General features: G+C 61.4%; 3 protein-coding genes and 1 long non-coding RNA gene across 5 annotated transcripts in view; 3 read left to right on the top strand and 1 right to left on the bottom strand.

Annotated features, from left to right (window-relative positions):
* The first annotated feature begins 2938 nt into the window (after window positions 1-2938).
* MRGBP (MRG domain binding protein) lies at window positions 2939-9183 on the top strand. 2 transcript variants are annotated; one of them, XM_030914743.1, is made up of 5 exons: window positions 2939-3155; window positions 3593-3714; window positions 6054-6135; window positions 6442-6516; window positions 6923-9183. In XM_030914743.1, exons 1-5 carry the CDS (start codon window positions 3008-3010, stop codon window positions 7108-7110), a joined length of 615 nt encoding a protein of 204 aa, XP_030770603.1. In that variant the 5' UTR covers window positions 2939-3007; the 3' UTR covers window positions 7111-9183. The 2 variants fall into 2 exon arrangements, 1 of the variants encoding a protein (XP_030770603.1); XR_004052661.1 differs by having other exon boundaries at window positions 6054-6516; window positions 6923-7114.
* Window positions 7776-10076, bottom strand: LOC115892763. The gene is made up of 2 exons (XR_004052662.1): window positions 10027-10076; window positions 7776-9568 (listed from the first exon to the last, which is right to left on the bottom strand). It is a non-coding gene; the product is annotated as an uncharacterized LOC115892763 (long non-coding RNA).
* A 2238-nt stretch (window positions 10077-12314) lies between these two features.
* Window positions 12315-21182, top strand: OGFR (opioid growth factor receptor). Its single transcript, XM_030914742.1, is given in 8 exon segments — window positions 12315-12535; window positions 14938-15006; window positions 15625-15703; window positions 16938-17016; window positions 17846-17912; window positions 18825-18973; window positions 19719-20230; window positions 20233-21182. Coding segments are annotated over 8 exon segments (1728 nt in total). The 5' UTR covers window positions 12315-12367; the 3' UTR covers window positions 20838-21182.
* Window positions 21183-24185: 3003 nt separating this feature from the next.
* The window catches only part of COL9A3 (collagen type IX alpha 3 chain), a 27170-nt gene continuing 24464 nt past the window's right edge, over window positions 24186-26891 (top strand). The window contains exons 1-4 of the mRNA XM_010365211.2: window positions 24186-24272; window positions 24695-24763; window positions 26024-26059; window positions 26698-26769. Of these exons, the coding sequence (XP_010363513.1) occupies window positions 24195-24272; window positions 24695-24763; window positions 26024-26059; window positions 26698-26769 (255 nt within the window). The 5' untranslated portion in view covers window positions 24186-24194. The remainder of the gene's footprint in view (window positions 24273-24694; window positions 24764-26023; window positions 26060-26697; window positions 26770-26891) is intronic.

Here is a 26891-nt window from a genome sequence, read left to right as displayed (position 1 = left end):
CAATAGGCACAGGTACAGGGCACCCCCGAGGGAGGAGGTGCTCCAGACTGAAGGAGGAGAGTACCTGGCTGGGATGGGGTGGGGAGGCGCAAGGACCCCAGGATGTCCAGGGAACAATAAGGAGATGAGTAAATGGTGAGGGTCCTGTCTCCTGAGCGTGTCTGTGCTAAGTGGCTGTAGGCTGGGTTTCATTCCTCTTTAGAGCAAGGCTGAGGCCAGGCCCACCTGGGGGCCAGGGTAGAGGACGTACCACGTGACAGCAGCGGCCTAGACCCCTCACGAAGTCTCACTGGGCAATGTCTCCACCAGGCCATGGCAGGGACCCGTATCACCAGCGGCACCCTGCACAGATGGGGAAGCTGGGGCCCAGGTCCCAGACAGCCAAGCCAGCTCTTCGACCACTCAGCGGTCCCAGCAGGTGAGGCTGACAACAGTCTGCATGGGCTAAGAGGCTGAGCTCACCAGTGCCAGCTCTGGTTGGTCACCAGGATGCCAGAGCGCGCTGGCAGAGGCCCAGGGCACCCTGCAGAGCAACCAAACCTCACCGAGATCCTCAGGGAAGGGGTTGTTGTCGGCCCATTGTACGGAGGAGGACACTAAACCCTCAAGAGGCTCAGGGCCTCGCCCGGTCACACAGCTGGAAGGCGCCAATGCCAGGAAAGGGACCCGGAAGAGGGACCCGGCGCCTACACCCTCAGAGGCGAAAATATCTGAGCAGCGGGTGCCTGGCCAATTGGCCCGTGGTGGGCGTGGCCGAGAGGGAATGGGGCGGAGAGAAGCCCGTGAGGGCAGGGCGGAGGCGGGGTGGGTGGAGCCGGCGGCCGCGGCAGCCTTGATTGGATGCCGCCTTAAGCTCGTCATGGGTGCGTTTTGACTGGCGGCCCCGCCCCTGATCCGTCCCCGAGCCGCCCTCCCGAGAGCTGCCCTGCCCGGCCCCAGCCTAGGCCCCGCCCTGGTCACGCCCCCTCTGCGCCTCCCGGCCCCGGCCCCGCCCCGCGGTGGGGCCTCCGCAGAGATCCGCGGTTAACGCTTCCCCAGAGCTCCGGCTGCGCGGCCGGGAGTCGGAGGCAGGCGGTCAAGGCCGGCATGGCCGGAACCCCTCCTTGCCCCTGCTCCCAGGAGGCGCTGGACTCCGGGGGCGGGCGTGAGGCCCTCCATCCCGCGCCCAGACCCGGGCAGTGAGCCCTATGCCTGCAGTAATTGTGGGATTGCTGGTTTTGTTTTTTCCTTAACACCTTTATTGAGATCATAGAGTTCACCCGCTTAAAGCGCACGAATCGGTGGGCTTTTGTTGCGAGCAACCGTGGCCATTATCTAATTCCAGAGCATTTCACCTCCTTAAAACGAAGCTGGGCCTAGCCGGGCGCGGTGGCTCAAGCCTGTAATCCCAGCACTTTGGGAGGCCGAGGAGGGAGGATCACCTGAGGTCAAGAGTTCGAGACCAGCCTGGCCAACATGGTGAAACCGCGTCTCTACTAAAAATACAAAAATTAGCCGGCCGTGGTGAGCGCCTGTGGTCCCAGCTTCTCGGGAGTCTGTCAGGAGAATTGCTTGAACCCGAGAGGCAGAGGTTGCAGTGAGCCGAGATTGCGCCATTGCACCCCAGCCTGGGCAACAGAGCGAGACTCTGCCTCAAAAACAAAAAAGCCGATCCCCATTCGCACTGACTCGCGTTTCCCTCCCCCTCCCCCGTCCCCGGCAACTGTGCGTCTACTTTCTATTCCTATGGAGTTGCCAGTTCTGGCTCTTCCTGTGAATGGATTCCCATGCTGCGTATTTTGGTGTCTGAATTCTCTGACTTTCGTCTCAGCCCGCACCCACGCTGCCGCAGTCCGCGCTCGCGGCTTTTAGGCTGAACGCGGCTGCGCCGTGCGGGTGCCCGCGCTCCGTGCGCCCCTAGCCGGTTCAGCCCCGGTTGGGGGTGGCGCTCGCCTTGTGGCTGCAGATCCCAGCCTGAACCTGTGTCTTGTTCCACCAGCGCGGGCGCCCGCCACGGAGCTGCTGCCTCCTCGGGAGACGGTTCCATCGTTGAAGGAACGGCCGGACTGTCTTTTGCAGCAGCGGCTCCATCTGGCCCCACAGCACGACCGCACGAGGATCCCGAGCCCCGATCCTCGCAGTACTCGCCACCCCGGCCGCGTGGTTGCGGCGGTCTCGGCGGGGCAAGGGGTCCCCACGCGGGCTGGTTCGCGTTTCGCGTGACCGATGGTGCTCATTGGCCATCTATACATCTTTTCTTTTCTTTTTCCTGAGTCGGAGTTTCTCTCTTGTTGCCCAAGCTGGATTGCAATGGCGCGATCTCGGCTCACTGCAACCTCCGCCTCCGGGTTCAAGCGATTCTCCTGCCTCAGCCTCCCGAAGTAACTAGGATTACAGGAGCCCGCCACCACGGCCGGCAAATTTTTTTGTATTTTTAGTAGAGACAGGATTATGCCATGTTGGCCAGGCTGGTCTCGAACTCCTGACCTCAGATGATCCTCCCGCCTCGGCCTCCCAAAGTGCTGGGATTACAGGCGTGAGCCACCGCGCCCGGCCCATCTGTACATCTTCTTTGGAAAAATGTGTATCCAAATCCTTTGCCGTTTTATAGTTAGATTATCTTTTTGTTATAGAGTTATAATAATTATTTATACCTTCTGCAAGGAAGTTCCTTATCAGATATAGGATTTGCAAATACTTTCTCCCAATCTGTGGGTCGTCTTTTCACTTTTCTGATGGTTTCCTTTGAAGCATAAAAGTTGTCTGTTGTTGTTCGGGTGAAGTGTTAGAAAGAACACTTACTGTGCTTTAAAGAGGAACACGTTTTAAGCACCCCCGCACGGGGCGGAGCAGGGCCGAGTCCCCGGCGGGAAGGGACCCGAGGCCTCGGCTGCGCCTGCGCCGACGCCGGCGCGTGAGCCCGAGCTCGTGCCTGGCGGAGCGCGCGTCCGCCCCCGAGTGCGCCTGCGCGGAGCTCGTGGCCGCGCCTGCTCCCGCCGGGGGCTCCTTGCTCGGCCCGGCCGCGGCCATGGGAGAGGCCGAGGTGGGCGGCGGGGGCGCCGCAGGCGACAAGGGCCCAGGGGAGGCGGCCACCAGCCCGGCGGAGGAGACAGTGGTGTGGAGCCCCGAGGTGGAGGTGTGCCTCTTCCACGCCATGCTGGGCCACAAGCCCGTCGGTGAGCGCCCAGGCCGCGGACGCGCGTGGGGGCGGGGCGGGCAACCGGCGGGGCGGGGCGGGGCCTGCGCTCGCGACACCCGCGCCCCCACGCGCCCCGCCGAGCCCGGGCCGTGACACCCCCGCCACACCCGTCCCGGGACCCCCGCCCCCTCCCACGCGCCCTTCGGACCCCGCCCCGGACCCCGCCCCCGGCCCCTACCCCCGTGACACCGCGAGGCACTAGCCCGCAGCGCCCCACCCCCACCCCTGCGTCGGGACGCCCCACCCCTCCCACACACACCACCCAGCCCTGCCCCCAGACAGCACCTCCGCACCCTGGCCCGCCCCATCCCACCGCGGCCACCCTTGCCCCTCCAGTCCTCAGGGCACCCCGTCCCCTCCATCCTTTTTCTCCTCCCCGCTGACCACTTGTCCCGCCGCCCCTCCTCCCCCCAGGTGTGAACCGACACTTCCACATGATTTGTATCCGGGACAAGTTCAGCCAGAACATCGGGCGGCAGGTCCCATCCAAGGTCATCTGGGACCACCTGAGCACCATGTACGACATGCAGGCGCTGGTGAGCCCACCCGCCCTCCCTGTGCTGCCGGATGGGGGCATGAACCCACACACCGCTGAGGGTCAGCCTGAGCTGGGCAGAGGCCCCTCCATGCCTGCTGGGGTCCGCTGGGCAGAGCAGAGGCCCCTCCATGCCTGCTGGGGTCCGCTGGGCAGAGCAGAGGCCCCTCCATGCCTGCTGGGGTCCACTGGGCAGAGCAGAGGCCCCTCCATGCCTGCTGGGGTCTGCTGGGCAGAGCAGAGGCACCTCCATGCCTGCTGGGGTCCACTGGGCAGAGCCCCCTGCAGTGAGACCTGTCCTTAAGGAGGGCATCCCAGGGGTCCAGAGCCTGTCATGGAAAGCACAAACGCAGTGCTAGCAGCTGGCCAGCTTTTTAGGGGGCCTGCTTTAGACTGGGTGCTGGGCCAGAGCCTCCAGCTGAGACCCTGGGGAGGGAGGGAAGGATGCAGAGGCCCCGGGCCCTTAGGCCCTTGTCAGCCTCCTGGGATGCCCCGGAAGTGCTTTAGGCAGAGGGTGACCCTATCTGAGTCACACCAAGGTGAATTTGGTGGCTTCTGTGGGAGTCAGGCAAGTAGAGTCCCAGTCCTCACAGAGCTTGGAGATGGCAGTGTGTGACAGGTGAGCGGGTTAACTAAGTAAGCAGGGTGGCCAGAAGAGACAGCGGGTGTTCCAGGCTCTGTGGCAGCAGGAGGTGGTGGGTCCAGGAGCTGAAAGAAGGTGGTATACTTGGAGAGTGGGGTGGGGGTCAGGGGTCAGGTGACCAGGAGGAGTGGGGACCTGTGCTGGTGGAAAGAGAGTCTGTGCCAGCCACGCTGGACTCAGGGCCACACCAGCCCTTCCAGTAAGACATAGGGGCACCACTGGGGCAAGGAATGCTTGCTGTTGACATTGGTGGAGTGACATGGGTCTCCTTGTCATAGCTGTAGAAAGGGGACAGAGATGCCAGCCGTGCAGGGGCCTGGCTGTCTGAGGAGAGGAAGGATGCTCAGCCCTAGAAATGCCCTGGAAGCTTAAGACCCTGTTGCTGCCATGTCGTGTGTTGAGGACGTTCTGAGCCAGTGTGGCATTTGCACTGAGTGACCAGTACCTGGTGGCCCAGACACAGCTGGCTACTAAGCTCACAAGGTCCTCCCTGGACCCGCTCCTGCCTAGAGCGTATCCATCAGCCATTGAACCCTGGTCACCACCCCTCAGGGTCAGAGGCCCCCTATCACCAAACTCCCATCAGCTTCTTGGTTGTGGGAGAGGGCACCTGGTCCCCAGACGCCTCCCACACCGGGATTTGGAGAGATCGATGCAAATCTGTGCCTGTCTCTGGGGAAGACAAACAGCTCCAAGGCCCGTAATGTCCCCTGGGGCATGGGTGCTGGCTCAGATGAGCACAGCAGCCCACATGACACTCAGGAAGCCATGTGGGACCGGCAGGCCTTTCAGCCCTAGGACTGTGGCCCTGTTCCTTATTCCTGCAGTGGCCTATGGCATCAGTAAGGACTGGGCAAGACCATAGGCTGGCGCTTTCTCTGGACTGTGACACTTCTGTGTGACTGAGAGCTGAGTCTTTCAGACCTTATGAAGTACAGAGCCCCTGGAGTATCCCCGAGAAGCCGAGCAGCTGGCCCAGGAGATTTTGAGGAGCACAAATGTGGCCTGATGGCCTGCTCCACACAGCACCCAAACTGCCAAGCAGAAGCCCCTCTCTCCTGAATCGCCTCCCAGTCCAAGGTCCTTCTCGCCAGCTCCACTTTTCCCTGGCTCCCGGTCTCTCCCTCTGGTCTCTGTGACCTCAGGAGGGCAGTGACTGGCAAGCACTCGGGTGGCCCTGCTCCATCTGCTCTTCTTTGCCTGGTTCTGTGCCTGTGGCGCTCCCAACTGACACCCTCAGTGTCCATGGGTTCCTGCCACGTGGATGAGAACTCGAGGCGCCTGCGGCCTTTCCCCAGGGCTGTCACCGTGCCCTCTGCATGCCGCCTTGGGGAACGCCGTCTCTTAGTGAGACCGTAGGCCGTGGTGGGCAGGCAGGGCCCACAGGTGTGTGTCACCAGGGCTGCCTGGTCCTCAGGGCCCACCTTAGTGATGCCGGCCCCAGTGGGTCTTCCTGACCCCTGCACATGCTTGCTTCCAGTGGTTCTGCCCTCCCTGGGTCTGTCTGAAAAGCCCAGCTGTGGCAGGCACTGTTCACAAAAAGAAGAAATGCCCTTTGCCCATGCCCCGCCCACCGCAGTCTCCAACACAGTGATGTGTGCTCGTTGGCTGCTCGCCAAGTGGCTCTTAGTGGCTCTAGTGGCTTCTTGAAACCACATCTTCACCCTTGTTTCTTAAAACTCTCTATTTGACATCAGCATGAGTCTGAGATTCTTCCATTCCCGAATCCAGAGAGGAACTTCGTCCTTCCAGAAGAGATCATTCAGGAGGTCCGAGAAGGTGAGACTCGGGAGAGGTTGGGCTTGGGAATCAGAAAAGGCCAGACCCTGGCCAAGGGCGGGGAGGTGAGGGTGAGGACCCCGGGCCTCCAGGGAGGTGTGAGGGTCCAGCGCAGACCCCGCCCCACCTGTGCTTGGGTGGTCTTGGAACCTCCGGGATTGGAGAGGACTTTGTTTGAGAGCAGTGGCTGGACGGAAGCTGAGGCCCGTGTGGGCAGCAAGCGTCGGAGCAGTCCCTGGCCTGACCATCCCCCAGCGTCGGCCACCACCGTGGGTTTTCGGTGAGCGTCAGCTGTCTCCTCCACAGGAAAAGTGATGATAGAAGAGGAGATGAAAGAGGAGATGAAGGAAGACGTGGACCCCCACAATGGGGCTGACGATGGTGAGTCTGGAGCTCACCCTGCCCTAATGCCCTTTGGGGCTCAGCACCCTGAGGCCACCCTCCGGCAGGGCACAGTCAGGTGGGCGTAGAGCCTGCGGTGCAGAGGCCCCGGGCAGGACATCTAGGGACAGGATGGATGCTGCAGTGCCCCCTCCCCAGGAGCTGAGTTCCGGCTCCATGTTGTAGGCTGGGGTCTGAGCGGCGGTCCCTGCGGTGCCCACAGCAGGGAGGTCCTCAGGAGGACCAGGCCCCTCTGCGGGCCCACATGCAAAGGGCTCCCAGCTCAGGAGGAAGCTTTGGGTTCAGAGGGTCACGTGTCAATATGCAGATTTTTTTAACTGAACAGGAAGACAAAAATAAGATTCTGGATATTCTGTTTTCAGCCAAGTGATTTTTCGTTTCTCAGTTTTTTCATCTTCAGGGAGTTTGGGGAAAGCAACAGAAAAATCCAGCAAAGACAAAGAGAAGAACTCCTCAGACTTGGGGTGCAAAGAAGGCGCAGACAAGCGGAAGCGCAGCCGGGTCACCGACAAAGTCCTGACCGCGAACAGCAACCCCTCCAGTCCCAGCGCTGCCAAGCGGCGCCGCACATAGACCCCTCGGTCCTGGCGGCAGCAGAGAAGCGGGTGAAGAGCTGTGGTCACTGACGGGGTCGGCTGGGTCTGAGTGCCACCCCCCAGGCCACAGTGATACCACCCCAGTGCCGTGAGCCCACACTGCCCGCCCTCAGGCTCTCAGGTGAACGTGGCCGTCAGCGGGGAAACGTGTGTCAGTTGGACCATGTGGGACCCTGATGGACCTGAAAGACCAGGATCAGTCCAGCTCAGATGTTGAGGGCTCCGAAGCCTCGTTCTGTCTTTTCTGGAGCAGCTGTGGCTTTCCCCGGGGCTGCTTGGTGACATGGATTAGCTCTACATGGGCTGCAGCATTTGGGATCCAGGCTACCTAGAGGGGCATCAGGCCAGGGGAAAACCTCGGATTAGCAAGCAATAAAAACATGACCTCACTCTTCCTCAAAGGAGCCACTGGTCTTCCCTGCGTGACTCAGTTCTTTCCATCTGTTTGTCCCGCTGCAAGCCTCTTTCTGCACTGACTGTGACATCAGAACATCACCCGTCCGTGCCACGCACTGACAGCCCCCCCCTCCACCTGGGAAACTAAGAACTGGATATTTTGCCTCATTCACTTGTACTGTAACAATGTATATAATTTGGTTGGTATTTCACTATTTAATTTTTAAGAAGCCTATTTTGCTAGTGTTTTATATGAACAAAGTACTGCAGAAGTTAAACCTGTGTTGTATTTTTTCTGAGATGTTTTGCTTTAAGAGATACTTTTTGCTCAGTTTTTATATGCCAGATACAGAGAATTTGTAGCGGTTATTTTTGTATGATCTAGTAACTTGCAAACAGACCAAATGGGTGAGAGGCGGGACCGTGCAGCTGTCGGGCTGATGAGGAGGAGGTGGCCGCCCCAGTGCTGATGGAGATACCACTTTTGTGTGACTGCGAACATTAAAGCACAAAAAAATCCAACCTGGAGTTGTGTGATTTTCATACCAAAGTAAGTTAACTTTTCCTCCAAAAGGAAGTTTTTATTTTTCCAAGATTTATAACTAAAGCATACACTTAGATGACTTGGTAACATTCACTTGATACAATGTATAAACAAAATAGTAACAGATTCTGAGTGGTTATTTTGTGGACTGTTACAAGCACTTAAAATACAGAATGTTAGGAGGGCAAAACGGTGTGGGCCCTGGTAGGTCAGGCAGGCACCAGCGAGCTCCTTCCTGCTGAAAGCTGCGGCTGCGAGATGAGACCGCTGGCTGGGCCGCAGAGTGAAGTCCAGTGTTCCATGTGTGGACAGGGAGACAAGCTCTGTCCTGGCCAGCCAGCGCACCCCAATGTCTTCAGCTTGACGCTGCTTCTCTGCCAGTGGAGTCTCCTCCACCACATGGGAACGTTCCTGGCCATCTGTCCCTGGAGTCCTCCTCACCATGATGCAGATCACAAGGCACCCACTAAAGAGGCAAAGCCAGGAATCCCGTGGTGTGATCGCCCCATGTGGCACTTGCTGCTCGTCTGCACCAAACCTGCTGTTGCTTCTGGGGCAGAAGAACCCAGGGAAGCTGCTGGTCTACGGCTTGCCCGAGCTGCACTCCCAGGGTAGAGCAGCTGCCTGGGGGACCCTGTGGGTCCCTTTTCTGTAGAGCCGGGACAAATCCACAGCCCTGCTGTAACAGCCTGCCACAAAGAGCAGGCACCTGGAGGGCCCCACACCCATGGACCGAAGGACTGAACCCGCCTGGCATTCTTCCACTCACACCCCAAATACTCAGCCCTGCAGCCAGGGAAGGGTGGGGTCTCCCTTTGCTGCCCAAGTGTGCCCCCTTACCCGTGCGATCTCTCCTGAGAGGTCAGCCTCAGTCAGGGCTTTGTGCCAGGTCCTGTCCTGGAGTCTCGGTCTGGGACAGCAGCGTAGCTCTTAGGTACTCCAGAAGCAGCAGGGGAAAGAGGGACAAACACTAACACGGGGTGTCACGGGATGGCCAGAAGGAGTCCTGCTCTCTACCCAGGCTCACTGTTGTAAACCTCCATCTGAAACTGCATCTTGGGTGACCTCAGATTGTGCTGGGAAAGACTAGTTAATAAATCTGCCTTATCTTGATTACTGTAACATTTTGCTGCACTTCCAGGAGAAAGCGAGAGCCCACAGAGTAAGCCCACCGGGCAGGCAAGCAGCATGCCCCCTGCCCCGGGCCTCCCCTTCTGGACGAGAGGCTGACTGGTTGAAGTCAGGAGCCATGCAGCCCTTATGGACTCACAGGGACTTCCGGGCTTCCTTGTGGGGAGGCCCAGTTCACGCTGTGCTGGCAGGTGGGATGACCAGGTCAAATTCACAAGTGTTGGGGCAAGGGTGACATGGCCTCCAGTCCTGGTCAGCGCTGTACTTACCCCCTCCTGGCCCTAGGGGTCCTGTCTCTAACCTGGGGGCTTTATGTAATGCATACTCCACCATGTCATGTAGAAGGTGCAGACCGAACACAAATCTGAAAAGGAAACAGCTGGCATGAGGCTGGCCCGCGCACGGACGCTCAGGCACCTGCTGCTGTAGAGGCGAGACATGGCACAGTGCGCGCTCAGGACAAGATCTAAATGGGTCAGAAGCCGCTGCTGATGTTGAGCCTGGAAGCCTCAGCAGTGGTTCTGTGCCTGGGACACCCAGGGCCCGAGAGCACCTGCTGCCGCAGAGCCATTTTCTCTATGGCTGGCAGCTGTGGGTGGGGACTCAGTGAAGGCTGAGAGTGGGAGTGATCTGAACTCCCCTGCCTGCCCCACCCAGGGCGACCCAGGGGTGACTGGGAAAGGCAGTTGGGCTCTACTGCTCCCCAAATAGCAGCAAATAAATACTGAGCGGCAGGGCACTGGCAGCGAGGCTCCCTGCTTGGCTGGTTGATTGAGGACAGGGCATGCTTGGGCCAAATCACGTGGCTGCCACTGGTCTTACCTGGAGAAGATATGAAGGCTGAAATCCAAGCCCCGAGCCACACAAAATTCTGCTGGGCTCCTTAGCTGTGAGCAATGCCTGCTCCAGGCACATCGCCTACTGCATGTACAGAGACCGTTGCCCTTCCTGGGTGCCTGGGAGCTCTGTGTGTGTGTGTCTGTGTGTGTGTGAGAGAAAGAGAGAGAGAGAGAGAAAGTGACAAAGAGAGCCCCTTTCCCCAGCCTCAACAACAAACCCTTCTGGAATGCCGAGCCATACAGGGTGTCACTGAACTGCAGAGGACGCTCTGAAGAAGCAATGCTGTTGCACAGTCCCCTGCAGCAGCTCCTGCACTTCTTGGATTAGCATGTCCCCGAAATGAGCTCTGCACACACACACACACACACACACACACACACACACACACAAAAGCAACTAAAGAAGAAATTTGGTGTGGTGATATTTGTAAAGAAGCAATTCAATGTGGTGATATTTGTAAAACAGAAGTTGGGCAATGTCTCTAATACTCTTTTTAGGGAAGTGGTTCTATATCCTGCCAACAGTAGGCAGCAGCAGGAATGCTGCCCCCTTGGAACAATGTCAGCACCCAGTATGCTTGTCTTTCTGTTTTCTGGGGCAGTGGAGGGAGCAGCCTGCCCACCCAAGTCTCAGATCATCCAAACCCTATACAACCGCCCAGCACCCATCCACATCCCCGTCAGAGCCTCCCCACCCCCTCCCCACCATCTATTCTGATGCTGTAAGCAGATCCCAGCTGTAAATCATCTAACAAGAAGGTCAGGCAGCTCACTCAGTCTCCCTGGGAAACCTGCCCTGGCCACTGCAGTAAGTTGATTTGCAGAAATGTCCAGAGCCCCAAAACTTCGGGGAATCACTACTGTCGTTTTAAGAAAGGGAGATGTATGTCCACAGGTTCCAGCCAGGTGAGACTGCACCTGCTAACAACGCTCAACAGGTCAGCAAAGATTAGGGCCCAGAGAGTCCTTAACCTGTACTTGTGACCAGGATTGGAAGACTTCCGTTCACGACTGTCCCTGGCACATAGTACAAGGAATGTCACCAGTTCCCAGGTCCAGGCAGCCTGAGGCCTGCCAGTGGGCCTGCAGGGCTAGGAGATGGCAGTGCCCCCTGGGGGCTGGGCTGGGGCCCACTCCACCTGTCCACCACCATCATTCCAGGGACAACTCTGCCAGAAGCTATCCTCATGGCCAAGTCCAAAATCCAGATTTAGTTTTACCTAAATTTTTTGAAATGAAGTGGTATAGTAGTTACAGAAGAAGTTTATCTGGGGTGGCCACTCCCGACTTTCATTCCAAGATGTCACCAACTTTGCCATGTATCGCCAGCAGATGTCAAAGGTGGATGAGCAAGGGACCCGCGGTGCTGGGACACGGCAGCTGAAAGTGACCGTGTGCTGCCCCAGATCTGCCAGTACTCAGAGAGACGGCCCTGAGAAGGCACTGAACTGGCATCAGCTGTGTTGAAGCATCCCCAGGGTGACCCTCCTGGTGGCGCAGGCTTTGTGTGGTCCTCTCCCCTAAGTGCCTTCTTACAACTGAGAGAAGATGGCGAGAGAGGATGGCAGCTTGCCCATGTCGTCTTGGTTATGTAAGACTCGGCACCCTAGAGAGAAAGACTCCCCTGGTGACTTCAGAAAGAGAACGGACACGCTTTGCAGCTGCCTGTGGAGTGGCGGGGCCGCCAGCAGCTTCCGGGAGCTGAGTAAGGCCCCCGGCCCGCAGCAAAAGGACAGGGACCCCCACAAACCCAGCTCTTAGGGAGAGAGGCCCCTGTGGACATGTGGCCCCTCCAGGGGTTATCCTCCAGGGGCCATTCTTCTGATGGGGACATCCTCTGGGGGGATTTCTCTTGGGGGACAGAAATATTCTTGGAAGGGGGGATTATCTGCGGGGCAGGCATCCTCCGGGGAGAGAATCCTGCTGGGAGAACATCATCGGGAAGACATCCTCCCGAGGTGCCCGGCTCATCTTCCGGGAGACGGGCCTCTGGGGGGCGGGCAGGCTTTGGGGACATTTTCGGGAGGGAGGATCTCCTAGGGCGGGCATCCTTGCGAGACGGGATGGGGCGAATCCTCTCGGGTGGGCATCGTGGGGTGGGGGTGGGCGTTCTACGAGGCGCATCCTCCCGGGCGGACGTTGGGGAATTCTCGGGGGAGGGAGGGGCGTTGCGCGCGGACGCGGGCGGGGCCTGGGCCTGGGCCGCTCCCTCCCCTCCCCTCCCCTCCCCTCCCCCTCCCCTCCCCTCCCCCCGCCCCGCCCCCCGCGCTTCCTCCGCTTTAGGTTTCGCTTCCGCCTCTAGCGCGAGCGCCGCCGCCGCGAGCATGGAGGACCCCGACTGCGACTCCACCTGGGAGGAGGACGCGGAGGACGCGGAGGGCGAGGACGGCGAGGACGGCGAGGCCGCCGGCGCGAGGGACGCGGACGCGGGGGACCAGGACGAGGACGAGGAATCGGAGGAGCCGCGGGCGGCGCGGCCCAGCGCGCTCCAGGTGCGGCCCGCGGCGCTGACGAGGCCTGGGGTCCCCGGCGCCCCCCGCCTGGCTGCGTGGACCGGAGACCCCCCTCTCCTGGGCGGAGACACCTGGGGTCTCCTGGAGCTCCCGCAGCCCCGGGGACCCCACCCCAGACCGGCCCCAGGGCCTGGCGGGGAAGCGCGGGCGCCGCGCGCGGGGGATGGAGCCTCCCGGGCCCCATCGTGCGTGGGCGCCGTTTCCCCCCGCGGTGCCTCAGGCGCGTCCTGTCTCCGGCCGCCGTGGCCGCCCCCGGTGGGATCCCCCCCGCCTCGGGCCCGCGCCTCGGCCTCCTGGCGGCCCCTGCGCAGGCCCCATGGCCTGGGGCTGGGGCTGGAGCCCGGCCCGGGGCCGGGGCCGGGTCTGGCCTGGGAGGCTTCGCGTCTGCACCTGCGGGAGCCCGGGGCTGGCTGGTGGGGCCTCCGCCTGTTACTTTTGTTACCGCCGGGCGCCTGTTAACGCCGGGGTTACTTTTGTTGCCAGCGGCTCCCTGAGCCGCGCTGGGAACGCCGCATCGCCGCAGTCCGGTGCCGGGTCGGGGAGCTGGGATTTATTTGGGAGCGCCCTTCCAGCTGAGCTGCCCGGCTTGTGGAGGGCTGGGAAGTGTCTGGAACTCCGAGCCATAGGCTCCGCATGGTTTCTCCCGTTGGCACCCAGCACTGTTTGCGTTTGCGCCTGGCCATGGTGGAGTGGGCAGTGAGAGAGCACGGAGGGGCTCGGCCCTGTCGCCGGGAGGGCAGCTGCCAGGCAGGCTGGGCAGGGGGGCGGGGTCTGGCACTGTCCCCCAGGACGGTGTGACCCCTGGGTGAGCTCTGACGGGCTCCCCTCACTGGAGTTCCTCAGGCCACTCTCCTGAAGTGGTGCTCAGAGGCCCTGACCATCCTGCCAGGCGCCTGTGACCTTTGACCTCTTCCCTTCTGCCTCCTGCTGCGGCTTCTGTCCCCAAGCCCCTCCCCTTCTCCTTCGGACCCCTCAGGCCTCCCGAGCTGCCTGCGCTGGACCCTGGCGGGGCTGTTTCACTTTCTCCTGGGCAGTGTCATGTATGCACCTGTGGGCTGACTGTGGCCGCATTCAGTCAGGACCCAGCCTCCAGAACTGACCCAGGGAGGCTCCCGCTGGTCCCAGGAAGAAGCAGAAACTGATGGCTGGGCGAGGCGAGAGAACAACACGAGCAGGCCCTGTTGAGAAGTGAGGCCTGTAATCCCAGCAATTTGGGAGGCCTAGGCGGTCGGATCACCAGAAGTTAGGAATCCAAGCTTAGCCTGGCCAACATGGTGAAATTCTGTCTCTACTAAAAACACAAAATTAACCAGGCATGGTGATGGGCACCTGTAATCCCAGCTACTCAAGAGGTTTAAGCAGGAGAATCACCGAAACCTGAGAGGTGGAGGTTGCAGCGAGTGGAGATTGCATGAAGCTCCATCTCCGGGGGAAAGAGAAAGGAAATCAGGCAAAGAGGCAGTGCCAGGCCGCAGCCTGAGCTCAGCGGGGAACCAGGGGATACAGTGGCCGACCGGGCCTCCCAAACCCACTTCTAGCACTCCCCGGGGATCCTGGGTCCCAGTTGTTGCCCTGGACGAGCACAACCATTCCTGCCCTACCCACCGAGTGGGGCTCAGCCCCAGCCCCCCTACCCTCATCACAAGGTCAGGGCTGTGTCCCAGCATCCTCATCACTAGGTACTTCCAGTCCTTTGCTTAGCCTCATGATGCTTGGCCTGCAGAGATAGGGGCTGAAGGGCTTGGGGCATCAAGGGGACCTGACATCTTGCTGAGAAGCCATCCCCAGACAGGGCTGGAGGCTGGAGACTCAGGCCCTGACCTCACCATGGCCCGTGAGGTGTGGGGTTGGACAGAGAAGGGGCATTCATTCATTAGACCCTGCCAGAAGCACCTGGGTCCCCTCCTGGTGCTATAGGTGGTGAGACCACTGCCCCCAAGAACACAGCCTGGTGACTTTAGAGCACAAAGCAGGGGGAGTCTTCAGGGGCACAGAACAGAGGCTAAACCCAGGGTGGGGGGTGGCCACCGAGCCTAGGAGGAGGAGAGGGTCAGGGCCATACCCCAGGGCAGGTGCACGTCAGCCAGGGGCCATCCTAAGGTGGAAGCCAGGAGTCCCAAGGGGGCCTATAGAAGGAGCAGGCCCCCACTTGGCTACTGCAGCCCTCTCTGGTTCTGTGCAGGGTGTTGGGGTGCTTTACTGAGGCCCAAATCTGCCCCACTGGGAACCCCCAAAAAAGAGCCAGGGCGGGAGAATGAAAGGGAGGAGCCGTGAAACCCCCATCCTTTAAAGACAGGCCCAGACCCTGCAGCCCTCACCACGGTGGGGGCTCACTTGGGGGTCTCCCATGGGGGTCCTAATCCCATCTCTTCTCTTCCCAGTCCAGGATGACGGGGTCCCGAAACTGGCGAGCCACGAGGGACATGTGTAGGTACCGGCACAACTACCCGGTACGTGCCTGCCCCTGCCCCAGGACACAGAGCCCTCCCACCAGCTGCTCTTCTCAGAATGTTCCGGCTTCTTCTGGAAGGCCGGCCTGGCTTGCTGCACCCGGGCCACAGTTCTGGGCAGGACCCTGCCTGGGGCACAGCCTGGTGTAGATTCAGAGCCCTGCCCATCCCCTCTCATGGGAGACCAGCGGTGTCCCCCTACGTTTCTGAGCTTCAGCACACCGTAGCCTTGCAAATGTGGCCATAGTGCCAGCCATGATGTCACCCACACGGCACCACACCCCCATGCCAGTCCTGTCTCCTGCGGGTGGTGGTTGTCCTCAGCAATTACCCTCCACACCCCTGAATCACAGAAACCCCTGTGCTGCCTTCAGGGTGCTGAGGAGGGGACCTGCCAGGCCTGGCCTGGCCGGCGAGATGGGGAAGGGGGGTCCCTGCTGCTTGGAGGCAGCTGCTGTCCTCTGAATGGCCCCCACCTGCAGAGTGAGGAGCCATGCGGGCTCTTGGGGTCTTGGGCCAGCCTGGAGGTTTGCAGGTGCTCCTCCCCGAAAGGCACGGAGGGCCCAGGGCAGCTTGTGTCTGACGGGTCCCTGCTGTCCCCTTTCTCTGGCTCTTCAGGATCTGGTGGAACGAGACTGCAATGGGGACACGCCAAACCTGAGTTTCTACAGAAATGAGATCCGCTTCCTGCCCAACGGTAGGTGCCCCACAACCACTGGCAACCGGTACTTCCATCCTTGCCTGGCGGGGGTGGTCCACTGGGGCCTGGTTTGGGATGTACCCGGGGATTACCAGGACCACGGCTTTCAAATAGCGCCACAGTGCCCCCTGGAGGCAGCCAGAGGGACTGCAGGACCCCCAGCCTGGGATCTCTGCAGAGGGGTTTGGATCAGGGTGGGCTAACTCGGTAAAGAGCCGGAGACTGAATATCTACAGCTTTTCAGGCCACACGGTCTCTATCCAAACCACTGAGCTCCTCCACGACCTCATGAAAGCCACACGTAAACCAAGGAGCGAAGGATGGTTTTTATATTTTTAAATGGTTGGAAAAAAATTAAAGTAGAAGCCAGGGCCTGGTGGCTCATGCTTGTAATCCCAGCACTTGGGGAGGCCGAGGCGGGTGGATCACACAGGAGTTCGAGACCAGCCTGGTCAATATGGTGAAACTCCGTCTCTACTAAATACAAAAAAAATGTGCGGGGTGTGGTAGTGTGCGCCTGTAGTCCCAGCTACTCAGGAGGCTGAAGCAGGAGAATCGCTTGAACCTGGGAGGTGAAGGTTGCAGTAAGCCGAGATCACGCCACTGCGCTCCAGCCTGGGTGACAGAGCGAGACTCCCTCTCAAAAAAAATAGAACAGTATTCTATGACTTCAGTATTATAGGAAATTAAAATTTCTGTGTCAATAAAGTTTCACGGGCACGTGCCCACACCTGTTTATGCATTTGTCATGGCTGCAACATGAAACAAAGAGACTGGGTGGCTGCACAAAATACTGTCAGGCCCCCATTTCGGGAGACTGTGCCTGCCACATCATGGGGCTGGCTTCAGCTGGGGGCTTTGAGGACAGATTTCTGTGGTTGACAGGCCACCTTTTGTGGGAGGCACTGAGGCCCCCTCCTATACAGACAGGTCCTGGTCAAGGACCACTGGTTCCCCCAGAGGGACCTGCCGGGCTCTCACTCGGGTTTGCCGCCAGCCAGCAGCAAGGGTCCAGTTCACAGATGGCAGCAGGGCAAGGGCTGTGCGTCAGAGGAGGGATGGGTAGCCCCGCTGAGCCTAGCACCCTGAAGTGCCTCAGGAGACGGGGACGAGGAGTAGCTTGGGAAAGCTGCTGGCAGCACTGTCTCCCTTTGTCCCCCCTACACACCCTGTCCTCCTGAGCGCGGGCAGGGTAGCTGCCACAGCTGACTTGTCCCCATGGGGCTCCCAGGCTGTTTCATTGAGGACATTCTTCAGAACTGGAGGGACAACTATGACCTCCTTGAGGACAATCACTCCTACATCCAGTGGTGAGTTGGGGAGAATGGGAGGATGGGGAGTGGGGGAGGCTTTAGGGGGAGGGGCCCTCCCAGGCAGGAGCCCACCCCATGCTGCTTCCTGGCGTGACTGAGCACTCCTTGTCCTTCCTGGAAGCTGGTGTCCATATGACACGAATGGACATTACTGGACATGCAAGAGCCACTGAGGGAAGGCTCAGGTCTGTCCCCAGTCTGTGGGCTCTTGGTGACCAGGGGGACAGGAAGGGTTGCACACAAGCTCCCTGAAACAGGAGAGGGGCGGGTCCTGCCTGCCAGAAGGGCAGCCTTGGTGCCAGGAGGCCTCTGTGAGCCTCAAGAGATGGCCCCTGTGTCTGACTCAGCTGGAGCAGGGTCCTGGCATAGTGCTGGGGTGAGCCTCGTGGCAGGCGTCTCAGGGATCCACAGTGTAGCCTCGGAAACACAGCATGGCCCTACTTTGGGGACAGCTCTCTGGGCGTCCACAGGGAGCCTCTGCTGGTGTGCAGTGTGTCACGAGTGACAGCACAAGAGAGGGAAGACTTCCGTGAGGAGTAGAAAGGAAGGCCCTGGTCTGCCCGGGGTGGATGGCTACAGGGCCTCTTGCTGTCTGAGTCACCTCCCCAGTGCTGCGGTGGCTCACGGCCACACACCTCCTGTTCTGAGCCCTCGCCCGCTCACCTGAGTTCTCCCACCCTTGCTCCTCTGCCTAGCCACTCCCTCCTAGAGTTGAGCCTGGGAGCCCAGAGAGGATGGGAGCTGCCCCGGGCTACACAGCAAGTACGTGCCTGAGGGCTGGAAGCAGCTCTCCTAACCCCTTGCCTGGGCATCTCTTCTCCTGCAGGCTGTTTCCTCTGCGAGAACCGGGAGTGAACTGGCATGCCAAACCCCTCACGCTCAGGGAGGTCGAGGTGAGCCAGGCCTTGGATGTGGCTGGAGGGGGAGATGGGGAGGCCTGGGCAAGCCACGCCTCTTCAGGAGACAGGGTCACATCTGACAGCAGGCATTGAGTGCCCCCTCAGGGGCCCCTTGAAAGGCAGAGGTCCAGTATGATGACCTTCAGTATGATGCCCTTCCCTCCCCAGTGGTCCTCGCCCCACCAGGCATCTAGAGAAACCCAATTTCCGAGGCTGTTTGTCCCCATGCAGGAGTCTGGGTCTGAGCCTCTGAGAGACCTGGAATGGCGGGATCTGCCTTTCTCACCACTGGTTTAGGCTGGAGTGGGGTCACCCAAGTCTGGAAGCTGCCCCGAAGGATGCAGGGACTTAGAGAGCCAAGGGACCCCTCCTGGCGCTTTCCCACGGCCAGCGACTTCCTCTTGGGGGCGGGCCACAGCCTTGGGCCCTGGCAAGAGCTCGGAGCAGCTCAGAGGAGAGATGAAGACATGAATGTGTCTCTTGTCATTTTACCCTAAAAGTCTTAAGTTCAGGCCAGGCGCCCTGGCTCACATTTGTAATCCCAGCACTGTGGGAGGCTGAGGTGGGTGGATCACCTGAGGTCAGGAGTTTGAGACCAGCCTGACCAACGTGACGAAACCCCGTCTCTACTAAAAATACAAAAAAAATAGCCAGGCGTGGTGGCGGGCACCTGTAACCCCAGCTACCTGGGAGGCAGAGGTTGTGGTGACTGAGATTGCACCACTGCGCTCCAGCCTGGGCAACAGAGCAAGACTCTGTCTGTGTATGTATGTATGTGTGTACGTATGTCTGTCTGTCTAGTCCAGGCCTCTGAGTGAGTCGGGACCCAAGGCCACTCCCACACTCCCCAAGAGAACTGGGGCTTCAGGGATGGTGCCCTGAGCTCTCCAAGGGGTTCTTTTCCAGGTGTTTAAAAGCTCCCCGGAGATCCAGGAGCGGTTTGTCCGGGCCTACGAACTCATGCTGGGCTTCTACGGGATCCAGCTGGAGGACCGAGGCACGGGCACAGTGGGCCGAGCACAGAACTACCAGAAGCGCTTCCAGAACCTGAACTGGTGAGGCCCAGCTACTCCTGCCCACCCCCAGCACAGAACAGGGTCACGTCAGGTTTCGGGCAGGTCACAGAGCGCTGCTGCAGACAACTCCAGGGCCGCTTGGGCAATAGACCAAGGCTGTGAGCCCCTCCTTGCTGCCTGTAGAGCCAGGCGGTCCCTCCCCAGTAGGGTTGGTGAGAAGGTAAAGAATGCTGTTCTTACAGCCAGGAGGTGGCAGTCCGCACAGAGAAGCAAACGGGTGATGGAGAATCTGCAGGCTGTTCCTGCACCCGGGAGGTGGCAGTCTGCACAGAGAAGCAAACGGGGGTGATAGAGAATCTGCAGGCTGTTCCTGCACCCGGAAGGGGGCAGTCCGCATAGAGAAGCAAGCAGGGGTGAGGGAGAATCTACAGCGGTACAGCCAGCTCTCACAGGGTGATCAAGGCCCCTGTACCCTGGAGGGGCCCCTTGTCGTTCTTGTCCAGCCAGCTCCTCCCCACCAGGGGGACTCGGGGTACAGCCACCCTGTAGGTGATGTGTCAGTATCCCCCCCCAACCCCCATGTGTCTAGGGCCCACAGGCCATTTTCACGGGGACAGCGTGAGTCCTCCCCTGGGCCCAGGGAGGCAAATGGAGAGAAAGACTGGATCGTGGGCCAGGATGGGGAGACTCCCGTGGAGCTGGGTGGGAGTGCAGACCGGGACAGGGCGTGGCCCAGCAGGAGGGGCCCCGGCCATTGACCTCTGCTGACCTGGACCTCCCACAGGCGCAGCCACAACAACCTCCGCATCACGCGCATCCTCAAGTCTCTGGGTGAGCTGGGCCTTGAGCACTTCCAGGCGCCGCTGGTCCGCTTCTTCCTGGAGGAGACGCTGGTGCGGCGGGAGCTGCCAGGCGTGCGACAGAGTGCCCTGGACTACTTCATGTTCGCTGTGCGCTGCCGGAACCAGCGTCGCCAGCTGGTGCACTTCGCCTGGGAGCACTTCCAGCCCCGCTGCAAGTTTGTCTGGGGGCCCCCAGACAAGCTGCGGAGGTTCAAGCCTAGCTCTCTGCCCCGTCCGCTCGAGGGCTCCAGGAAGGTGGAGGAAGAAGGAAGCCCCAGGGCCCCCGACCACAAGGCCAGCACCCAGGGTCGGACCTGTGGGCCAGAGCACAGCAAGGGTAGGGGCAGGGTGGACGAGGGTCCCCAGCCACGGAGTGTGGAGCCCCAGGATGCGGGACCCCTGGAGAGGAGCGAGGGGGATGAGGCCGGGGGCCATGGGGAAGATGGGCCAGAGCCCTAAGCCCCAAGGAGACCAAGAAGAGGAAGCTGGAGCTGAGCCGGCGGGAGCAGCCCCTAACAGAGCCAGGCCCTCAGAGTGCCTCGGAGGTGGAGAAGATTGCTCTGAACTTGGAGGGGTGTGCCCTCAGCCAGGGCAGCCTCAGGACGGGGACTCAGGAAGTGGGGGGCCAGGACCCCGGGGAGGCCGTGCAGCCCTGCCCCCAACCCCTGGGAGACAGGGTGGCTGACAAGGTGAGGAAGCGGAGGAAGGTGGATGAGGGTGCTGGGGACAGTGCTGCGGTAGCCAGTGGTGGTGCCCAGACCTTGGCCCTTGCCGGGTGCCCTGCCCCATCGGGGTACCCCAAGGCTGGACACAGTGAGAACGGGGTTGAGGAGGACACAGAAGGTCGAACGGGGCCCAAAGAAGGTACCCCTGGGAGCCCATCGGAGACCCCAGGCCCCAGCCGGGCAGGACCTGCAGGGGACGAGCCAGCTGAGAGCCCGTCGGAGACCCCAGGCCACAGCCCGGCAGCATCTGCAGGGGACGAGCCAGCCAAGGCAGGGGAGGCAGCAGAGGTGCAGGACACAGAGGTGAAGCCTTTTACCAAATCTGGGAAGCCTTAAGGAAAGGATTCCCCGATGGCATCTTGGCCCTCCTGGCCCTGCTGCAGGGGCTGGGGCCTCCGGAGCTGCTGCGGGCTCCCCTCAGGCTCTGCTCCGTGACCCATCACCCACAGTGCTGGCCTCCTGTGGTGGCCACTGTAGCAGCCACCAGAAGGTGCGAGGCCCTCAGGGAAAGCCAAGGCCTGCAGAAGCCGCCTGGCCTGGCTGGCTTCCCCACTCAGCTCTCCCTGCACCCTTGTCTTTGTAAACTGACCCTTCTGGGGTGGAGGGGGTGGGGGGGCAGGGCTGCTTTTCTTAGTCTGGTGCCAAGCAAGGCCTTTTCTGAATAAACTCATTTGACTTTGAGTCTTTGGTATGGACTGGGGTCCTGTTAGGTGGCTGGTAAGGCTGGTATCACAGCTGCTGTCCCTCCAGGCTCTGGTGGCCTGGCCCGGCTACTGCCTCACATTGCTCCACCAGGTGCCCATGGGGGCAGAGTGGTGGCACAGCCCTCCCCACACACCCACTTGGCCACAGTCACCAGGCGTGCACAGGTGGGCAGGCTGCAGCCTCTCAGGGCCTTTGAAGGTCGGACCGAGGTCCCTCAGCAGGCTTTGCCACCTGTTGAAGATGAGTCTGGGGATCCCCCTGGGGTTGGCTGGGGGCAGTGCTTGTGCATGGTGGGGGTGTAGACCTGGCCTTTCTGCCTGCTGTGATGTAGGGTGCGATGCTGTGCCTCGGGCAGGCTTAGCAGTACTTTCTGTCAGGCCCCTTGGCTCCCTCAGGTCTGGTGAAGGCAGGTGCGCCCCCCGGGCAGCCCCTCCCTGCAGTCTGGTCTTGTCACCCTGGGCCAGGACCCCCACCCTTCCCGGTTCACCTACATTTCTACATAAGGGGGGTAAGGAGCTTTTGTGGGGCCTCAGAGGAGGGGCCGGACGCTTGTCTGTGCTCAGTGAAGGACAAGGCAGAGCCGGGGCACCCCTGGGCGGGAGGATTAAAGCTGTAGACCCTGGTACCACTTCATGGGAAAATGCCCAGGGCCCATCTGGTGCCACTGGATACACAAGCCAGAAGTCACTGGGAGGAGACACCCCAGGTTCAATAATCCCCCCGAGCTGGGTGGGGAAGCTGTGGGACCCCTGGTGCCTCAACTCAAGTGTGGGTGGCTCAGTGAGGGGATTCCTGCCATGGAGGGAAACCGAGGCAGTGAGGGGGACATAGGGCTAGGAATGCAGTCACTGGGGCAGCACCCAGCAGATCCAGCAGTCACTGGTTCAGGCTGTTGTGGGGCTGGAGTTGGTGGAAATCAGCACCTGAAGTGAGGAGCCCCTGTTGGAGCAGCCCTGGGGGCCGGTGCCTGGTGGTGGGCGCCTGGGGACAGCAGGCAGTGCTGGCCAGCCAACCCGGGCTTCAGGGAGAGTGATGACCCACAACGGGTGGGCAGCAGGAGGCTCTGCACCAGTCAAAGGTGAGCCAGGGAAGGCTGAGCTCTGGCAGCATCCACCCTCTGCCTAGGATCTGCCTGGAGCTGGGGGTGGTTTTTTGAGGGACTTGAAGGTGGTTCAGGGGGACACCAAGTAGGTGTCCCAGGCGTGAGGCAGCTCCCCTGGCCTGAGGTGAAGGCCAGCTGTTTCGTCTCATTTGGATCAGATAGCAGTTCTTGCTGACTGCATGCTGGGCATTGTGGGGATAGGCAGAGTGGGGTGTGGGGCCAGGGACCAGGGGAGAGCCGCTGAGGAGGGGGCTGGCCACAGGGTCATCTTGCCAGGTGGAACTGGTAGGGAGGACTCATCCTGTCCCCCAGACCCTGGGCTTGGGGTGGGGCTGCTACTAGGAGCCCCTAAGTCCCCCTGCTGTCTGGGCTGAGCTACTCCACCCACCCCTCCCCCTTGTCAAAAGTCCTCTGTGAGGAAGCTCTGTGCCAGGATGACTTGCACTCCTCAGGAGGGTGGGCCTTTCCAGCTCCTCCCACCTGGCCTGATGGAATTCATACACCCCTCCCAGTCACCGCTCTCCCCCAGCAGTGAAGGGAGAATCTCCCTCCACTCACTTCATCTCGGGAGAGATTAGAGCGACACTTCATGATTTTGAGACAGGGTCTCACTCTCTTGCCCAGGCAGGAGTGCAGTGGTGCCATCTTGGCTCACGGCAGCCCCGACCTTACGGGCTCAAGTGATCCTCTTGCCTCAGCCTCCTGTGTAGCTGGGCTTACAGGTGAGCACCACCATGCCCGGCCCATGTTTTAATTTTTGGTAGAGATGAGGCCTCCCTCTGTCACCCAGGCTGACTGCATCCGGCGGGAGTGCCGGACTCCTGCTGAGCGGTTTTGCGCCCACTCCCCTCTCATCCTCTCCTGCCCTTGCTAACTCACAGCATCGCAACAGTCATGAGTCCCCACCTGCCCAAAGGAAGCTCCTGCAACCTCCTACAACCCCCAGGGCAGCCTTTCTCAGGGAATTCTCCAGACTCCTGGGGGAGAGGCTGCCATTCTGCGCCTTCATGGACTCTGCAGGCAACTGGAACGTTTGAATCCCCCAGGGCAGCGACTGCCCTGGCAGCCTGAGACAGACCTTGGCCGGGCTTGGCGACCCCCGAGCTTGTGGGAGATGGACATGGCCAGCACCGCCTTCAGGTTCCTGCTCAGGACACAGTTCCTTCAGGCCGGGGATCGGGGGAGGCACCCTTCCCCTGGGCCAGGGTCATCGGTTTGCGCTCGCTCCCGGGAGTCTGGGATTGGAGTCTTGTCTTAGGCAGTGGCAGCGGACGTGGCCTGACCACCCGGCCTGTCCAGGTCCACAGGTGAGGGGCCACAGTGGAGGTGCTCCCAGCCCAGCAGGCAGCCCTGGACAGTGACCCCAGAGCAGGAACCAGGGCTGCAGTGGGCACTGACCCGGCCCTGATAGCGAGGATTCACCCTCCCCGGGGTCTTCCTGGGCCTTGGGCTGCCTGGGTCCGCTCCAGCGCCTGGAGAGGGGTCTGCGGCTTCGGAAACTCGCGGGTCCCCCTGCCCCTTCCTGAAGGGAGCCCTTCAGCGCCGCACGCCTCCTCCCCCACACTTGGGTTGAAGAGCAAGGGGAGAAAAGAGCGTCTTTCTCTCTTGCTCAAAGCTGCGTGTGTGCAGCGCGCCAGTCCCAGGATAATTTTAACTCGCGGCCGGAGAGAACGCGCCGCCCGCCCGGCGTCTTTTTTTTTTTTCACCCTGGAGGGCTGGGCTGCGGCGCGGGGCGGGTAGAACCCCCCCGCCCAGGTGGGCCCAGCTGAATGGGGGGCTTGTGCAGGCGGGGGCGGGGAAGGGGAAGGGAAGGGGCCGCCCACCTCGCGCCCCGCCTGCCCGCCCGCCCGCTGCCAGCCCCGCCGCAGTTCAGACTCCGCGCAGCCATGGCCCGGCCGCCCGCGCTCGCCCCACTCCTGCTCGGGCTCCTGCTCGGGGAGCTCCTGGCGGCCGCCGGGGCGCAGGTGAGCGTGAGCTCCGGGCTCTGACGCTGGACGTGGAGCCGCGCGGCCCAGGGACGGCCCCAGCCCCGAACCCGCCACTCCGGGGTGCCCGGCGCAGCCTCGACGCCCCCAGCCCAGTGTCGCCGTCGGGGTGCGGAGTCGCCAGAGCCTCGGGATGAGCCCGGACCGACCGCGTCCTCGATGGGTCCTCGCTGGCCCTGGTCGGCCGGCGCCGCCGCTTCTGCCGGGAGCACAAGGAGGCCTTTGTTCCCGCGGCCCGAGGGAGGCGGGGGACACACTGCCCGGGGCGCCTGGCTCCGCCCGAGGCTTTGGGGCTCACCGAGGAGAGCAGGCCCCGGAGCCGCTCGGGACCCGGGAGGAGGGAATGCTGGGTCAGGCCCACTGGGGCACCTGCGCTGCTTAATGAGTTTTCTCCGTTTCAGAAAGTGGGACTCCCAGGCCCTCCAGGCCCCCCAGGGCCACCAGGGAAGCCCGGCCAGGACGGCATTGACGTGAGTTTGGGGGTGGGGAAGGCCCCGAGCGCTCTGGGGTTCTGACTCTGGCCCCCACCTCCCTGAGCTCCCCAGCCTGATGGAGAGAAAACCAGGCCCCACCTCCCAGAGCCAGGGTGCCATCAGGGGTCAGCCAGAGCCTTCACGGGATGGAGGTGGCCCTGCGGGGATTGCTGGTGGATAGGGGTGGAGGGTGTCACGTGGTGGTCCTCGACCCAGAATGCCAGCACTGAGGTATGTGTCTCTGGGTCCCCTGAGGGGCCTGTGCCCCTGTGTTCTGGGTTCTGGCCCCTGGGGCTGAAGTGGGGAGGGGCATGTCCCTCGGGTGGTTGGGGACCGGGGGTCTTGTTGGAGGTTGCTGGGCTCTGGAGCCAGCCATGGAGGGGGCTCAGGAGCCGACTCAGTCCCAGAGATGGTGTCCCTCACGGGTATCTCAGGCCTGGTATGGACCAAGCAGCAGGAGGGGGCAGCTGAAATTCTACAGCTGTGTGTCTCTCGGAGGGACCGTCTGGGGTGAACCTCCCATGTGGCCACTACCAGGATAGGGGTCCCCTCAGGGCCTGTGCTCGCTGCGTGGTTCCCCATGGAGGGCTGTGGAGGGCTGTACCAAGAGCCCCCCGTGACCCACTCTCTGCCCCCCGCCCAGCTCGGCCTCAATGGCCACAGCCTCCTTGCCCGGCCACAGGGCTGTGCTCAGGACAGGCATGTGGGCCTGAACCCCCATGGCCCACGGCCCTGGCCTCCCTAGGCTCCTCCTGGGCCAGATACCTGGACCCCAGGGCTCCCACCTGAAGCCTGGTCTTGACGTCTCAGTTAAAGACCCGGTGGTCGTCAACAGGGTGGGGAGCTGGGGGATCTTCCTGGAGACTGTAGGGAAGCTGCCCTTAGCGGCAGATGGAACAGAGGGGCCTCCCAGCCCCCAGGCCTTCTTCCTAAAGCCCCAGGCCATTGAGGGAGGGGGATTAGTGATGCGTTCCCATCACTCCTGGAAGTTGTGTTCCCACGCCTGCAAAGTGATTCCCAAATGCCCTGTGGCTGCAAGCGCTGAGCCCCCCTCTCCAGGTCACCCCTTTGCCTATTGCTGCCCCACACATGGGAGGGCGCCCCCTAGGTATGGATCGGGGGCTCAGGGACGCCTTTTGTCTGCTTGAGCTGGGCCTGCAGGGCTGATGTGGAGGCCAGCACTGCTCTTTTCCCTGAGGCGGGGTTCTTGGGGGACCTCTGATTTTCAGGGTTACATGTGGGTATCTTTCCTCACAGGGAGAAACTGGTCCTCCAGGTCTGCCTGGGCCCCCGGTGAGTGTCCCTGGCTAGAGAGATAACCTTTTTCCAGTCTGGAGAGAAAGAGAGGACTCGGAACAGAGGAGTCATTGATGTCCTGTCATCCTGCTAGAGCCCGGGTTGCCTAAGGGGAGGCCTCAGAGGGCCCGGAGCAGGCCCGGAGCCAGGGGGCGGGAGGGGAGTGTATGGGCTCACCCTGTGCATGTTCTGGGCAGGGCCTGACTTTGAAGCTTTCTTTGGACCAGTGCCAGGCAGGCCAGGGCCGGGGCTGGTACAGCCCTTCAGGTCCCCCAGGCCCAAGGTCGCACGGAGCCCTCCCACTTTCTCCAGCTCCAGGGATTGAGGGTCCTGGGGCTCAGAGTCCTGTCTGGGCCCACTAGGGGTCCAACAGAGGTGCCTGCTGGCCCTTAGCCAGGGAGGCTGAGGTGACCAGACGAAGATCTTACAGATGCCACTGAGGGAGGAGGCGGGCAGCCTTCCTGGGCCAGCAAGGTGTGGGCAAGCAGGACATGCGTGCCCCAGCTGAGCTGGGTCTGCCAGACGGCAGGGAGGACCCAGGTGGGGGGAATTGGAAAGCATTTTGCTTCCTTGCTGAAGGCCTGGGCTCGGAGCCAGACCCCACCCTCACATCTCTGCCCTTTCTTCCTGCACAGGGACCAAAGGGGGCCCCAGGAAAGCCGGGGAAATCAGGAGAGGCCGGGCTGCCCGGACTGCCGGGTGTGGACGTGAGTGCGCCTGCCCCTCCCCCCATGCCCCACTCCCCGCTCCGAGGCTCTGGAGGAGTCCAGCCTTAATTGCTGTTGTCCAGCTGGGCCTGCTCAGGCGGGAATCCCAGTCCTGAGAGAAG

Source organism: Rhinopithecus roxellana, chromosome 13, assembly GCF_007565055.1.
Source record: "Rhinopithecus roxellana isolate Shanxi Qingling chromosome 13, ASM756505v1, whole genome shotgun sequence".
NCBI classification, from domain to species: domain Eukaryota; kingdom Metazoa; phylum Chordata; class Mammalia; order Primates; family Cercopithecidae; genus Rhinopithecus; species Rhinopithecus roxellana.
The sequence above is the reverse complement of the archived record's forward strand: the minus strand, read 5'-3'. Positions and strand labels throughout refer to the sequence as shown.

Bases quoted from the DNA above. Each gene is read 5' to 3' on its own strand.
- MRGBP (XM_030914743.1), top strand. From the start codon at position 3,008: ATGGGAGAGGCCGAGGTGGGCGGCGGGGGCGCCGCAGGCGACAAGGGC. The intron at 6,136-6,441 runs GTGAGACTCGGG...TCTCCTCCACAG, and splicing joins CATTCAGGAGGTCCGAGAAG to GAAAAGTGATGATAGAAGAG. The intron at 6,517-6,922 runs GTGAGTCTGGAG...TTCGTTTCTCAG, and splicing joins CCACAATGGGGCTGACGATG to TTTTTTCATCTTCAGGGAGT.